The sequence below is a fragment of the Mandrillus leucophaeus genome, unplaced genomic scaffold (genome assembly GCF_000951045.1).
Source record: "Mandrillus leucophaeus isolate KB7577 unplaced genomic scaffold, Mleu.le_1.0 Scaffold338, whole genome shotgun sequence".
NCBI lineage: Eukaryota > Metazoa > Chordata > Mammalia > Primates > Cercopithecidae > Mandrillus > Mandrillus leucophaeus.
This window is the reverse complement of record NW_012103565.1, coordinates 791,776-808,127: the sequence shown is the minus strand read 5'-3', so window position 1 is coordinate 808,127 and position 16,352 is coordinate 791,776. Positions and strand designations below refer to the sequence as shown.

Here is a 16,352-nt window from a genome sequence, read left to right as displayed (position 1 = left end):
ATGTATAAAACATAAAATTTACCATTTTAACCATTTTTAAATGTACTATTCAGTGACATTAACTGCATTCACACTGTTGTGCAATCATCAACACCATCCATCCCAGAACCTTTTCCATCTTGTGAAACTGAAACTCTGTTCCCTTGGACATGAACTCCCCATCCTCTCCCCCTACCCTCCCAGTCCCTGGAAACTGTTACTCTGCTTTCTGTTTCTATGAATTTCACTAGTCTAGGTGACTCATAAGAGTGGAATCATGCAGTATTTGTCCTTTTGTGACTGGTTTATTTCACTCAGCATAATGTCCTCAAGGTTCATCCAAGTTGTAGCAAACAGCCGTGTTTCTTAGAAGAATATAATTTTCCCAGCTGCTTCGCATTTTTCACTTCCAATTTGCCTTCCAGCTCCCTGCAATCTGGTTTGTCGTTACTATGCCACTGAAACTGCTGTCCCTGAGGTGACCAGTGGCCTGCTGGGACACGTTGTAAACCTTGTCGTACTTAACTTTTCAGCAGCATTTTACATTGTGGCCATTCCTTCTGGCTGTAACTGCCTTCCTTTGGCTTTTCTTCTATGATGCTGCTGGCTTTCTCGGGCTCCCCTGTGGTCGGTTGTGTCCCCAGGATCTTCCCTGGATCCTCTTCTCTTTATGCTCTGTGCCGTCCCTTGTCATCTCAGCCATTCCTCCCAGTCACAGAGTAAAATTGTCATTATCCTCAAATTCTTCACAACCCAGTGAGAGACAAAAACTAAAGCACAGTTCTAGTGCATGCTGGCAGGGGCTGGTGGGAGCGAGCACCTTGCGCTTCCGGGAGCACAGAAGGGCAGCCCACTCGAAGGAGGTGGAGGCGGTTAGGAACGGCCTCCTCGGGAGTCTGCCTGACCTGAGATCTTTGGGGATGAGTAAGTATTGAGTTCATGGAAAACAACTGAGAAGAGCATCTCAGGCAGAGAAAACCAGCGTGTTCAAGGCAAGGAGATGTGCAAGAGCATGGCTCTCTTGAGAACTGCTAGTCACTCTTTTATGGCGGAAGCACTGGGTATGAGGGAGGGAGAGGGGAGGTCAGGGTGGAGGGGCAGCCAGAAAGCAAGAGTCACTTCCCATCACTGAGACCGTGCTGGGCATTATCCTGATGTCACTGAGAGACCATTAAAGAGTTTGAAGCAAAGAAGGTGACCTGATTGGATTTTAAAAGGTTGTCTGGCAGTAGAGAGTGGAATTGGAAAGCTAGTAGGGAAGTGTCCCTTGAGAGGGGACTGTGACAGTGGGAAAACAAGGAGTGGGTGGATTCAAGGTAGAATTCAGAGGTGCATTCCGCAGGCCTAGTGATGGACCTGATGGTTCCCAGGTTCGCTTTAGGCAGAGGTGGCTTTCAGCCTGACCTCTTGACTCTTCAGTAATCAGGCACGCACCCACTCACAGTATGGTGGCTGATAGGAGCCCTCTGAGTTTTGTATTGTTGCCTCCAGGTCAGAAAAGGACAGTAGCGGCTTCTAAGCACTCTTGTCAGCCACATGTGGTTCAAGGGTCCCATGTTTTGCAGGCTTGTTCTGATACGAAATATGACCTTGGTATTGTGTCTTATCTTTCCTAAAGAGTTTAAAGCATTTTCACTTTATTTTTATCAAGAAATATATTTGAGAAAAACAGGAAATGGCTCAGGAAGGTCGCTAACTAACAGGAAGGCAAATGTAGCAGGTCAGATGTTACCTTATGATTGTTCCTAAACAGTGGTATCTGCCCATCACGAATGTGGCTGCAATACAGCTCATTCCTGTAAAGCTAGAGTGAGGACCTGTAAGAGAGTCCATGGTGATTTAGACATATTGTTGAGCTCTTCCTAAGTGGTAGGCTCATTCTGGGCCCTAGGAGGTCCCAAACACAGCAAGTCTCAGTTCTGGGAAAGAGATTTTTGTAAGGACAAAATGAACACCCTAAAGTTAATCCAGTTCCATTAAAGGGCAGCTTTGGAGGTCCCATCACTCCAGATGCAAACTCAGAAGCAGGTCTTCAGTATGCGTCCAGAGTCATAGCCCTTCACCCCATCATTCTCTCTTACAGTACAGAAGGTCATACAAAAATGTGGGTTAATGAGGGAATCGACCTAGTAGTCATGCCCAGAGGCCAAAGCATAACATTTTTCTAATCTCTAGGGATTTAGGAAACTAGTTTTATGTTCTTATGCTCCCTCTACTGGCTTTCTTTCTGGAGCTAAATGCCAAATATCACAGTTCTTTGCTATTTCTGCAGAAAGTAGAATGTATTTCTGTGAAAAAGTCAAAAACTAACTTAGAGGAGTTGCATTTGTTTTTCTTGTTTTGTTTTGTTTTGAGACATAATCTCGCTCTGTCGTCCAAGCTGGAGTGCAGTGGCATGATCTTGGCTCACTGCAACCTCCACCTCCCAGGTTCAAGCAATTCTCCTGCCTCAGCCTCCCGAGTAGCTGGGACTACAGGTGCCCGCCATCATGGCCGGCTAATTTTTGTATTTTTAGTAGAGGCAGGGTTTTACCGTGTTGACCAGGCTGGTCTTAAACTCCTGACCTCAAATGATCCACTTTCCTCAGCCTCCCAGAGTATTGGGATTACAGGCATGAGCCACCGCACCTGGCCAAAAATCATATTTTGACCATTGGAAATTAATAGTGTTAATACAATCTTTTTTCTTTTATTTCTAAGAAATTATTTTATTAGCATGAACATATTTGAAACAGGAGGGCTTGAATGTAAATCTGCCAAAGCAAACTAATTAATGAATAATTAAATGCAGACTTGTTCATCAGCTGTTAGGGGAATCATTGAAGGGGGAACAGTGTAACTATAACAAAAGAAACTAAACAAACTAAGAAAGTCACAGTTCAATGTAAAGAGGCAAGTTCATATAATTTAGAACTTCAATTTTTGTTTACAGTGGAGACTCACACAGATCCAGTGTATATAAAGTGCAGGTCAAGAGATGTGAATTGTCATCCATAGTCAGTCATCCACTCTCTCTATATACGATGGTGCCAGGATATGTGGGTGAATAAAACAAGCATCATCTTTGCCCTTATCCATCTTCCAGCCGGCATGGAATGCATGCATTAGACCAATGGTTACAGAGAATTCATCCAAACATTATGAGTAGCAGGTGCTGCGGAGCCGTGATGCGCACAGAGGCTTCTTTAGAAGCAGATAACAGAAGGTCCTCTCCTCTTGCAGATAATTAAAGGGAGGCTTCCCAAAGAAGTGTTTTGTTTTCGTTTTTGTTTTTTTGAGACAGAGTCTCGCTTTGTCACCCAGGCTGGAGTGTAGTGGCACGATCTCAGCTCACTGCAACCTCCATCTCTTGGGCTCAAGCAATTTTCCTGCCTCAGCCCCCTGAGTAGCTGGGATTACAGGTGCACGCCACCACACCCATCACATTTTTTTATTTTTAGTAAAGATGGTGTTTCACTATGTTAGTCAGGCTGGTCTTGAACTCCTGACTTCACGTGATTCGCCCATCTCAGCCTCCCAAAGTGCTGGGATTACAGGCGTGAGCCACTGTGCCCAGCCAGAAGGTGTTTAAAGGAGAAAAAGGAGTTACGTAGGTGGTGGGAACATTCCAGACCCGGAACAGCAGCCTAGAGTGGGAAAATGTTAGCAACCACCCAAAGGCAGGTGACCTTACAAGTAGTGGTAGGAGCTTCAGGCATTATTCTCAGGTGGGAAACCAGTGATGAAGTTTAAACAGAGTAGTGACATGGTTTGCATTTTAAAAAGCCACTGTGGCAGCAGTAGGTGGTAGATTGACTGGGAACAGAATGGATGGAGGGAGACTGTTTAGGAGGCTACTGCTGGAGGCTACTGCTGGAGACCCTTAGAACGCTGACTTTGTTTGGACTGGGGGACAGCAGTGTGTGTGGAGACAAGTGGAGGAGATTTAAGATCTGTTTGGAGAGCAGGGGTCAGCAGCATTTGGCAACTAGGGTAGCAGTGACTCCCAAGGCTTCTGTGTGGAGCATGTATTGACTGGTGATGGCATTTCCTGAAACCTGGAGCACTGCTGGGAGAGCAGGTCTGGGAGAGAATAGCACTGTGATGCGTCCCTGGGGTGGCAGCAAAGAGACAGCCGGCTGAAGAGTTACGGATCTCAGGAAGAAGATGTAGTCTAGAGACGGAGGGCATTTAGCTTGACAAAAACCCTTGTCACTTCACCCTAGAGCAAAATGGAGCAATCAAAAGATCAGATATTGTATTCAACAGGCTCTTAGTCTCCTTTAGCCTCATGTTGGCCTGCAGATATTACCCTTGAGGGTGTGGTGTGACACTCCCTCTGCTGAGTTACCAGATCACACTCTGGGAAAGACAGACCCAGCAGTTTCCAACCCTGATTTTGTAACACTGCACGTGATCATTCACTTTTGCAAGGTATGTGGTAAAAGTCTCAAAAAAATTAGTTCCCTAAGCATTTTGGTAATATATATTAAATTTCTAAAAATATTTATACTCTCAGATTCATTTCTATGTTTGGGATTCTCTTCTAACTAATTGGAAATGTGAACAAAGTTGTGTGTGTAAAAATGTTCATCTTGGAAAAATTTATACTTAAAAGTTGAGAAAAATCTAAAACTAGTTTAAATAAGATACATACGTGGGAGATATTAGCCAGCCACTAACAGTTATATTTATGAGAGTATATAATAGTATACATTGTATAATTATGAAAACTTTTATTTTAAAAGTATTTTGGAAATTTTTTATTTTGATAAAATACATATAACCTGAACTTTACCGTTTCAGCCTTCTAAGTGTACAAGTAATGCACAAGTCAGTGACATAAAGTACATTCACAGTGTTGTACAGCCATCACCACTATCCATTTCCAGAACTTTTTCATCATCCTTAATAGAAGACCTGTGCCCACTAAAGAATAACTAGAAAACTTTATTTTTAAGACTTAAAGCATTTTAATTTAAAAATTATTCTGTAGGTCATATTAGGGAGATCAAAGGAAGGGGGAAGCGTAAAATGAAACGCTGAAAGGGACCAGAAAGATGGATTAACTTGAAATGAAGTCAGATGAAATGGAAGAAATGCTTTTTGTCATTTAAAATAGAAACACTGGAAAACCACAAGCATTGAAGCCCTGGACTCTGCCCCCAGTGTGGGTTGGGGTATGAGGTAGGTGTCTGCACTGCCTGGAATGCAGGCTGGCTGAAGGTGGTTGACTTCCTCTGCTGCCAGAAGTGTTAGGAGAAAGAACTATACAGTTCATCAGGAAGGCCTGTGTGCAGAGAGATGCAGGAAAAATTCCCTCAGAAGGGAGAGGCCATTTCCGTCAGCACCTCTCCTCACTGCATCTCTGACCCTTGGTGTCTTGCACAGCCTTCCCACCAGCCCCCATCCCAGGCTGTCCTGGATGCCTCTTGCTTATTGTCCTCCTATTCCTCTCTGTCATTCAGTGCAGCAGATCAGTTGAGTAAACATTTATTGAGCACCTCCTGCATACCAGTCACTGTGTGCTGTGCTGGAATACAAAGATACATAACCCAACTTATAATCCAACCAAGATCAATATAGTGGGGTCTGTGTAACAATAGAGATATGCACAGAGACTGGAACCTCACCTGGATTGAAGGTGTTGGGAAGGCTTCCTGGAGGGAGAAAAAGTTACTTGGGTGATAAAAGGCAGGACAGGCATTCCAGACAGGGGAAGCAGTCACATATCCCGTAAGAGAGTGGCTCAACCAAACATAATGTGCATGCCCTTCTTGTTCTCAAAAGTAATCCATCATCTTATTGTTTTTTGGTGGGTAGAGTCTAAGTCTTATTTCATTGTGTCTGCCGAGCCTAGCACAGTTCCTCCACATAGAAGAGGCTCAATACATGCTTGTTGAACTGATTTGAAATGAATGCTGTGATTTATCATTTATGGGCCAACTTTCAAATGACCTCGTTGTTAGGACATTTACATAGAGCAGGCATAGGACCCCAGAGTTATTTACCCCCTACACCATCCTAAACTTCTCCCTGTCTTGCAGCTTTTCCTTCTGTCTCTTCCACTCTGGGCCCTGGGAGGGCCTGATGAATATACCCTGACTTGCTTTAACCACATTATCTATTCCCCTTCCTAACTCTCTGTGTTACCAAAAACTCCCCTTCCTAGCCCTGGCCCCTTCTGGCCTGATATAATGTGGCAAAGCTAGAGACTGGTCTTGTTTTTAAAACCTTAATTGATCTCATGATGGCTGGGATAGCATAGAATAAGCTGGTCACTGCCTTAAGGCTGACTCAACAAAGGACATTGTCACAGAGATTGTATAGATGAGGTCTCCTGTACTGTAATCATAGCTGACATTTGTTGAGTGGTGCTTCCCATGTGCTAGGCACTGTTTTGTGTGCTTATATATATTAACCCGTTTAATCTCAACAACACTGTGGGTTAGGTACTGTTATCATCCCTGTTTTACAGATGAGACTTACGAGGCACATAAACATTAAATAACTTGCCCAAGGTCCTATACCTAATAAAGATAGAGCTGGGATTTAAGACTAGATTCTGGTTCCAGAGCCTGTACACTTATAATGCTATATCCAAACTTTCTCTTCTATGCCCATAAACCATCCTCATCCCATATTCCCAACAAAGAAGGCAGAGAGCTGGATCTTCATGGTGCAGTGTTTTTTGTTTTTCGTTTTTTATGTTTTGAGATGGAGTCTCACTCTGTTGTCCAGGCTGGAGTGCAGTGGCGTGATCTTGGCTCACTGCAACCTCTGCCTCCTGGGTTCAAGCAATTCTTCTGCCTCAGCGTCCCAAGGAGCTGGAACTACAGGCGCACACCACCACGTCTGGGTAATTTTTGTATTTTTAGTAGAGACGGGGTTTCATCATATTGGCCAGGCTGGTCTCAAACTCCTGACCTCGTGATCCGCCTGCCTCAGCCTCCCAAAGTGCTGGGATTACAGGCGTGAGCTACTGCACCCGGCCCCATGGTGCAGTGTTCTTAGATGTGTTCTTAGATGTGTAGGTGTATATTGGTCAGGGAAGTCTAAAGGTATCTGTCACCTGGGTCATGGTAAACCCTATTTCAATATTTCCATGTTGATTCTGACAGGATGAACAACCCTTACAATTAAGTCTTTCTAACTGAGTCTAGTAAACCTTTCTAATCATTATTTTTACCAGTGCCCACCATTATTAAATCTGATCATGATGCCTTAAAGAACCTGAGCTACCCATTTCACATGTTATATAGGAGAAATCAAACACTTGCCACTTTTCTCTTATCTATCCCCCCAGTTGGAGTGGCTTAGTCAGTCAAGCAAGACCATCTCAGAGATTGTCCTTGACATGGATATTCCATGACCGAAAGACGTGAGCAGTCGAACAGCTGAAGGCATCACATTAACAATAGTAGTCAGCCAGGCACATTCTTCCCATGCGCTAGGGACTGTTTTGTGTGCTTATATATTAACCCATTTAGTCTTAACTCATTTAACCTAATTAACCCATTTAATCTAATATTAACCCATTAATAGATGTCATATGCCTGTTTAATCTGCCAAGAACAAAGCCAAGGGCATTTCTTTCATATTCTCACTCCTTCATTCAATCATTTGCCCATTTGTCGGGGCTTATTGAGTGCTTGCTGTAGGTAAGCCAGGCAGAATTCTAGGTTTTGGTGATCTCGTGGTGAACAAGCCACAGCTCCAGCCCTCCTAGAGCTTCTGTCCTACTGGGGCAGGAGACAATCAATTTAAAAAAAAAAAAAAAAAAACAATAAGCAGGAGAGTGATGCGTGTAGTCAAGGAGGGTGTTTCTGAGGAGGTGACCTTTAAGCAAGAACTTGTGTGAAGTGGAGAAATGATCTTTATGTTTGCATTCATCTGCTCCTTCCCTCATTCAGCTGACAATGCAGTTTAACCGACAACACAGTGAGCGGCCTCACTGTGTTTGGTTGCTGCTGTGGGGAATGTTGGTGGTCGGGGGTGAGGGCTGGGCTGCTTGTGGTGGCTAACCACATAGGCACTGGGGGAAGCCATGTTTGTTCTTACACGGGCAGGAGTGTATACCAGCAGCATAGGGTGCAGGTTTAGGAAAACGCTAGGAAGCATAATCCAGAATAGTAGAGTTTGGGGTTCCTCCTCCCTTTTTGATCTTAAAAAAAATCTTACTAAGAAGAGTCATATGACAAATAAGAAAATATTCTCCTGAAACAAATGTATGAGAGAAACTTCCCTGAAAGCTCTTAAAGTATAGCACTTCATTAGAACAAATGGATAATCTAAATAAGAAAAATATCAGATTCCAACAAATGAGAAGCTATTTTACGTTCTTTTCAGAATACAGTATGTTTTAATAATGTAAAAAAATGAGTATTTCTGACATTCTTAAGTATTTGCAGGCTTTGTGCTCATCTTATGTGGAAAAAATTATTATTGTTCTCAGTACATAAGGGTTTGATTTGCAAAGGGACTACCATAAAAAATCTATTATAATGTTTTATAGCCATACCACTAGAGTAATCCTAATAACCCACCTCTGTACTGCACACTACAGTTTAGAGTGGTAGAGTGGTCCTATGTAATTGATCAAATTCTCACCACAACCCTATGAAGGTAGGTAATGGCTGGGTTGATGTTATCATTCTTAGTAATAGTCCTAGTGGTCATGGTGTTACCATCATCTGCATTTTACAGTTGAGGAAACTGACATTTAAGAACATAAGTAGTTTTCCCGGAATCTGTAAATTAAAATTCCCAAAGAGCAAACATAATTTTAAATTCTGATAGTGTGGCCTAATTAAATCTGATATTCAAGAATAAAAAATCTAATTGAGCATTTGTAAACCCCATTTCCTTCTCATCTGTCATTGTCAGGGGTGGGAGGTAGGCAGCAGTTAAGAAAATGTGGTTAATATTTCCAAACAGTGCAATGTTTTCCATTCTTCTTAGAATTATGTCTCCCTTTTGAAGGTCAATTTATTGTCTTTTTTATTTTCTTTTGGTCTTTATAGTAATTGATTTTATGGTATATGAAATGTTGGTGAAAAATGCTTAAAGGGTGGGAATTTCCTTGGAGCCAATTTTTTTCTCTTTGGGTACTTATTTGTTTGTTCTTGCCACAAGAATTTATTGTGTGCCAGGAACTGCACTAGATCCTGTCTCCGCTGCATTCACATTTCTTTGGTGGGCAAGAGTCTTACCTTGTGACTGACGTCTGGTTGTGTCTGCCCTCTCAGGTGGGGTGACTGCTCTCTGTTGGGACCCAGTCCAGCGGGTGTTGTTCTCAGGCAGTTCAGATCACTCTGTCATCATGTGGGACATCGGTGGGAGAAAAGGAACAGCCATCGAACTCCAAGGACACAAGTAAGGCTGCTGGTGCTTTCATAAAGACTCTCAGCTGACAACTAGAACAAAGGAGTGCAGCTCAGTCTCTATGGCAGGGTCTTAGCATGGGAAGGAACACGGTGGGAACACAAATACTGGCCACTTTGATTTATAACTGTGTAAAACTGTGTTTATATACTTATACCCCATTTTATTCCACAGAGCGTCTGAGAGTGCTTACAAAAACCATAAAATAAAGTAACAGCAGTGAATAAATAAAAGGTAAAAATTAGAACTGGGAAGAATATAGCAGTAAAACTTTGAGTGAGGAAAAAAAGAGCTTAAAAATACAAGCTCTGAAGGCTTAGAAAATTTATATAATTGAGTTCAAATGTGGCTTCAGGCTCCTTGGCAGCATACGGAAAAGAGAAGAGGTAAGATCCTTCACAGTACATTTTGTACTTGACCAAATATTTATTGAGTGCTTGCCTTGATTCATGTCAGGCTCTTCTTCCTCAAGGGATAGGTTTTAGGGGGCTGTAAGGAAGTACAGAGAAAGCCTTGCATTTCCTTGGAGCAGTTCTCAAACTTTGCTGGGCACAGAGAATCTCTGAGGAATTTGTGAAAAGATGCCCGGTCCCTGTCTGCTAAGATTCTGGTTGCCATCCAGAGCTGTGTGGGTCTGTGCTTTGACAAGCTTCCCAGGCACCTCCCCAGTGGTGACCCTCAGCCCACACCCAGAGACGCCCTGCTGTCCCTGGGGGCAAAGCCTAATCTTGTTGCATAAAAGAATGTTAGATCTGCTTTACAACTCTAGTGCTCATCTGAATTGTTTTTTGCTTGTTAAGTTTTCAAAACGATCTTGAACAACCCTTGACAGCCATAAACAATTGTGTGTAATGCTCCTATGAATTAACCAGTTTTAAGCAACATTAGCTTTTCCTGCAAATCTGCTTGGAAACCCTAGTTTTAAAATATTCTCCTAAATAGTTAAATCTAGTTTGGAATTGTTGGACATAAACTAATTAAATTTTGGAGGACCCGTGTACAAATAACTGTTTTAGTTTTAGAATTTAGTGTTAGAGAAATAGCTATTAAGCCCTTCTTTCTCATAGTGGAGAACAGAACAGCTGTCTGGGGTCACTCCTGGCTTGTGGGGCCACTCAGACCTTGTCATCAGTTCATTAGAGGAATCATTCCCTTATGTTTATCTTTATGACAAGAGAACACACATCCGTGTCCTGTAGAAAGAGTTCACATCATCCATGTAAGAGAAGGAAAAAGGAAACCAGGGCCAGGTGCGGTGGCTCACACCTGTAATCCCAGCACTTTGGGAGGCTGAGGCAGGTGGATCATGAGGTCAAGAGTTCAAGACCAGCCTGGCCAACATGGTGAAACCCTGTCTCTACTAAGAATACAGAAAGTAGCCAGGCGTAGTGGCCCGTGCCTGTAATCTCAGCTACTCGGGAGGCTGAGGCAGGACAATCACTTGAACCTGGGAGGTGGAGGTTGCGGTGAGCTGAGATTGCACCATTGCACTCCAGCCTGGGCAACAGAGCAAGACTCCGTCTCAAAAAAAAAGAAAAAAAAAAAAGAAGCCAAAGCACAGTTGTGTTTAATAACACTATTATCATCTAATCTACCACATAATTCCTGCCAACTTGGACTTTCTCAGAGAAGCGAAATGCAGGTTTTGAATGAAGATGACTAATATTTACTGGACTCATTCAGTTTAACTCCTAACTGGTTTTATGTGTACACAGTGGTTAATAAAGACTGCAAGCACTCTTGCACGATTTCATGCACCAGATGCTGAACTGCAGCAGTGCTTAACACTAGCATCACTGTGTGCAGAGGGCCCTTGACCTGAATGGAAAATGTGGGTCTGGGGAACTTACCCCTATAGTTTGTTAAGAAAGGAAAAACTATAAAGTTTAGATAAGTCTCTCAGTTCCAGAAAAACAAAACTTTAACAAATAGGTCTTCCCGTTTCTAAGTACAGACTTGTCCTTTTAGAAAATGGAATAAACCCTGCTTGGAGTTATGCTGATAGAATCGTGCCCTTAGAACTTGCACAGGTAAGCAGGCAGGCTGCTGAGATCAGGAGCCACTAGGCAGAAGTGGCTTTACACAGGATGGAGGGCAGAAGGCCTTTGCCCGGTGCTTTATTCAATTCAAGCTTAGTAATACGTAAAGTAAGCTCTATGAGGGACTTCTTGTCATCAGGTTTTAACCCCGGGGAGTGGTGGCTCTGGTGTCACAGAGCCAGGAGAGGAAACTTCCTCAGCATCAATCAGTGTCACTCTGTTAGAGTGATCTGAATGCCAGGGTGGGGATAGAGAAGCCTCTGGAGCCGCCGGAAGTAGTGAGATGGCATGGAAAGGTTTCGGGATCATCTGGCAGAAAAGGAGACCACTTTCAGGCAGGCAGGGAACAACTTTCGCAGCCGCCATTCCTTTATCCTGAAAGCCTGCTGCTGGCATCCAGTGATTCTCGTATTTGAGTAGCACCTAATATTTTGTGAAAGAACTTTCAAAACACACAGACTCCATTTAATCTTGGCAGTAACACTATAAAAGAGAGAGCTCAGAGACCATTTTTAGAAGAGAATAGTGAAGTATTCAATATTAATATTCACTATTAAGCCCCAGCTGATAGCTTAGATCTCTGAACCTTAACTGAGTCCAGCAGGGAGCTGCTTAGCACCTTTGATATATCCAGCCCTCAGTAAGGCACTGGGGATACTAAAGTGAACATTTATTGACTAACACATGGTCCCCAACATGCCCGGTGATGTTTGCTGATGCTTAGGCCTCAAGGCTGCCCTTTGCTTTCCTACAGTTCCTGGTTTTCCTTCCACCCCCAGAGTGACTGATGGTGGCCCGAGTTCCAAATCGGGGACATAACTGGTGAGCCTGGAAACCGGGGAGAGCAGACGGGCCTCCCCAGGACAGGGAGACTGCCTTTCCTTGGTATGGAAATGTCCAGCCATTCTGTTGAGGGACAGCTGCACATGTCTTCTGTTCTGAGTTCCACAGCTGCTTACCATCCTTCAGCAACAGAAAATGTGACATTTTTATAACTAGCTCGATTTGGTGTGTAAAAATCCCATAAAGCAGAGAACGCTTTAGCACCAAAGAAAGTGATTGATGACAGTGAAACTGTTTCCAAGTCCAAGGGAAAAAAGCTAAGAAAGTATTCTTTTATATGGTATTATCTGCATTGGAAGCATTCTGGTGTATTTATTCCCTGTAGCAAGTGGATCGTGATTGTGTGCTGTGCTAGCTCTGTGGGAGGAAGGGCAAAAAAAAAAAAAAAAAGGCTCCAGATTCCGGGACCAGTTATGTTTGCAAGCAGCAGTTACTAGTTGGATGATTGTTACCGAAACATAAACCTGGACACTTATTGTCCCATGCCTACCTTGTCATAGCTAATAACGGTACTTGGTCTTTTTAGATCCCTTTTAAATTCTTATATAATACTGTCATTTCATGACCAACTTCATGCCCATAATTTTTCTTTCTAGTAGTGTTTTCCTATCCTTCTAAGACTTGATGGTGATTTAATATAACCTGACTTGAAGCACCAATAAAGATCTTTGCTACTCCTCATATTGGAACCCTCTACCAAGACTGGATTCAGCGGCTTATGTGAGGCTAGGTCACAGTCAGGGCCCCTGGCACTTCCAGTCTGTGGATTTGCTTTTTCCTTCCAAAATCCAAGCTCTTGATTTCTCTCTTACTGCTCTTACCACGCATGAGAATTTTGTTATAAGAGTTCTCAAAACCTTTTGGTAAAGAAATAGGCCACTTGTAAATAAATATACATTGAGAGAATTTGTGCTTTTTCCCCTTGTATCGAGTAAATTGCATTGAAAGTTATAAAAGGAGTAGTATTCTTGCATTCAGCTTCTGGGTTAGGGGACAGGAGAACAAGGATCAGTACAAATGACAGCTTTCTTTCTGCTCAAATCTGTGAGATTTAAGAGCATTTCCCACTGTGGTGCTAGGGAACTGTTAGGATAGAGGGAAAGAGATGTCTTTTTTATTTCTAACTATTTAGCTAAACACATAATAGATCAAAATACCAGCCATGAGAGTTTTCATAGAAGGTAGAATCTTCTCAAAGACAGAAGGGCTGGAAAATGTGGTCATTAGTGTGCAGGCCTCTGAGTCGGGTCAAACTGTATTTGAACTGGCCCTTCTGCCAATGGCCTGCAGCCTCAGGCAAGGCACTGCACCTCTCTGATCTTCAGTTTTCTCATCTCTAAAATAAGGACAAAATTGGAAGGAAAAACCCTCACAAGGTTGTCAAAAAATATAAATGATGTAATGCATGTAAAATAATCAGCCCAGGAGTACAGGCCTGGTAAATGGCGGTTGTTAAGATTACTCTTGTTAATAAAAATTCCAAGTCAAAAATCCTGCCTTGGGATCTGACTACTGTTTCTCTTTGTAGAATTTCCTAAGGAAATATTAACATATATTCAAAACTCAGTCAACACGTGTTTACTGAGCTCCAGCTACATACCAGACTTTGTGTTAGATACTCAGGACACAAAAGTGAGTTAGGAAATAGCCCTGCCTTTGTGGAGATGTGCTACAGTCTCCACAAAGTATGAAAATAGGCAAAGGTGGCACCGTTCACCAATTTTACTGGAAAGTCAGAGGCCTCAGTGCGGGGGGGGTCACTCTTGGTTTGGATGTTAGATGAAGAGATTCTCATAGTTCTCAGGATTAGGAGGTTACCCAGAACAGAGAATAGCATGAACTAAAATACAGTGGGTTCAGGAAATACAAGTGGACAGAGGACGAGAGCCTAATCTAAACCTTCACCCTGCCACCAAACAGCAGAACATCACTGGTGCTCAAACCAGTGTCCCCAAACAGGGGTCCCTGAGTTCAGGTTTAGCCTGGCAGTGGGCCAAGGATCCCTGAGGAAGCAGATCCCTTTTAGGGTGCTTTGGCTTGGGATGACCCTACATAGTACTGTCTGGGAGACCTCACTCGCATGGATTGCTCACAGCCTTCTCTGGTCCTTGGAGCTTGGAAGACCTATGCGTATAGGAGAGTGAGATCTCTGGTAGTAGACGCATAATTAGATGCCCACTAAAAAACCTAAACTTTTCATCAAAGAAATGAACAATGCTATACATTTGAGTTCCCCTTACTCTTGAGGGATGAAGAAAGGCTTAAGTTGACTGTTGGGCAGATGTTAGCTTGTGTCTGAGATCTGTTTCTCTAAAAACGTAAGGCCTTCTCTACCCTCTCCCTTAATCATCAGACACAGGACTGGCTTCATGGGCATGTGACCTGTGCAGTCACACAAGGCCCCATTCTTAGAAGGGCCTCACACTTGGTTTAATGAGCTGCTGCCACCATCTTGTAATTCTTAATCGAGTTTTTTAAAGGGACTCTGTATTTTCATTTTGCACTAGTCCCTCCAATTATATAGCTGGACCTGACAGACATATGTTGCTGCTAGGACTGGTGAGAAAGGAAATGAGGCCATCCCACTAACTGTAGTATTTATAGATGGCAGATCCTGGTGGTTGTGAAAAGTGGGGGTTTTGTGCACTTGTAAGAGCATTTGCAGTGCAGTACATGGTAGCACTTGTCCATGAAATAATGACCAGTTTTGAAATGCTTTCTAGTATAAATGCTACAGTGATGTCAGCTGAAACACAAATGTTAGAAGGTATCTTTTCATTCTTCATAACCCTTAACCTGTAAACCTGGGATGTTCCCTCACCTAGCTTTTAACTGCAAGGTGGTTATATTTTGAATCCCTAAATCAAGAAGTCTAGAGCAGCTTTATTGTCAAACTTGGAATCCAGCATTCATCACTGTGTTTCACTCTTCTATGTTGGAATATTAACAGTACTGGAGTCCCATAAATTATGTATTTGTTGCTGAATGTTGCTGCCAGCTATGAGTGGCAAAGCAGTTCCTTATGTAGCTTATTTTGGTTTTACAAGATCATTGATGTGTATCAAGATGCCTCAACAAATGAAATGTAGTTCAAATCATACAATTACGAGTCTGTGCAACTAGACAGATTTTTCTTGCCCTTGAGTGTCACAGTGGTGGCATTCTATACTTTAAAAAGTGTGAAAAAACAACCAGGAGAGATAGGGAAAACCCAATTGGCTTTTTACAAAATGAATACATGTCAAAGATTTTATATTAGGCATTAATTAATAATTAACTGGCAGAGTAAAAGGTTACAGTCAGTCCAAAGGAAAATCCGAAGAGTAGACACATACATAGGCAACAGAGAATGTGAAAATGAATTTGTTAGCAGACGCACAGCTGGCTTCTCCCATGGGCAGGGTGGGGTGTGGGATTAGGTGTGTCTTCACTGGACAAGATTTGTTTGCAATAATATCAGTATTCTTTATAGAGTTGTAAGTAGATTAGTAAAAATACTAAAAGATGTAGTCCCCTGTAGAATCAGATAGCCCAGAAGAGTGTGCTAGACAACACCTGAAGTTCCGCTGAAAAGATGACCAGTGATCTCTTTTTACCCATTTCAAGTCTTTCTGAGTTTACCTGATTGTGCTTCCCCCCTCCTCCCCTGTGATCATAATAATCTCAGTGATTATCCTTCATCACACACACACACACACACAAAAAAAAAAAAACCAGGCTGGTCTCAGGAGGTTAGTCCTGATTATTTATATTGGTAGAGTAAAGAGTCTTAATGAACCATATAGGCCACTCATATTTGCTTTGCAAATCCAGAGCCACACAGTATCCAACAATTTTGTGTTAAGCCCACAAAATTCACTCCTACCTGGAAGTTTTTATAAAGAATCTTGCACTGGACTTTTCTTTTCTTTCTTTCTTTGTTTCTTTCTTTCTTTTTTTTTTTTTTTTGAGACAGAGTCTCGCTGTGTCACCTAGGCTGGAGTGCAGTGGTGTGATCTTGGCTCGCTGCCATCTCCACCTCCAGGTTCAAGCCATTCTCCTGCCTCAGCCTCCCAAGTAGCTGGGATTACAGGCATGCGCCACCATGCCCAGCTAATTTTTGTATTTTCAGTAGAGATGGGGTTTCTT

The 16,352-nt window shown here is 42.6% G+C and overlaps 1 protein-coding gene across 1 annotated transcript in view; it reads left to right on the top strand.

Annotated features, from left to right (window-relative positions):
* The window catches only part of WDFY2 (WD repeat and FYVE domain containing 2), a 179,046-nt gene that overhangs the window by 146,355 nt on the left and 16,339 nt on the right, over nt 1-16,352 (top strand). The window contains exon 7 of the mRNA XM_011988757.1: nt 9,207-9,333. Coding sequence (XP_011844147.1) covers nt 9,207-9,333 — 127 coding nt within the window. The remainder of the gene's footprint in view (nt 1-9,206; nt 9,334-16,352) is intronic.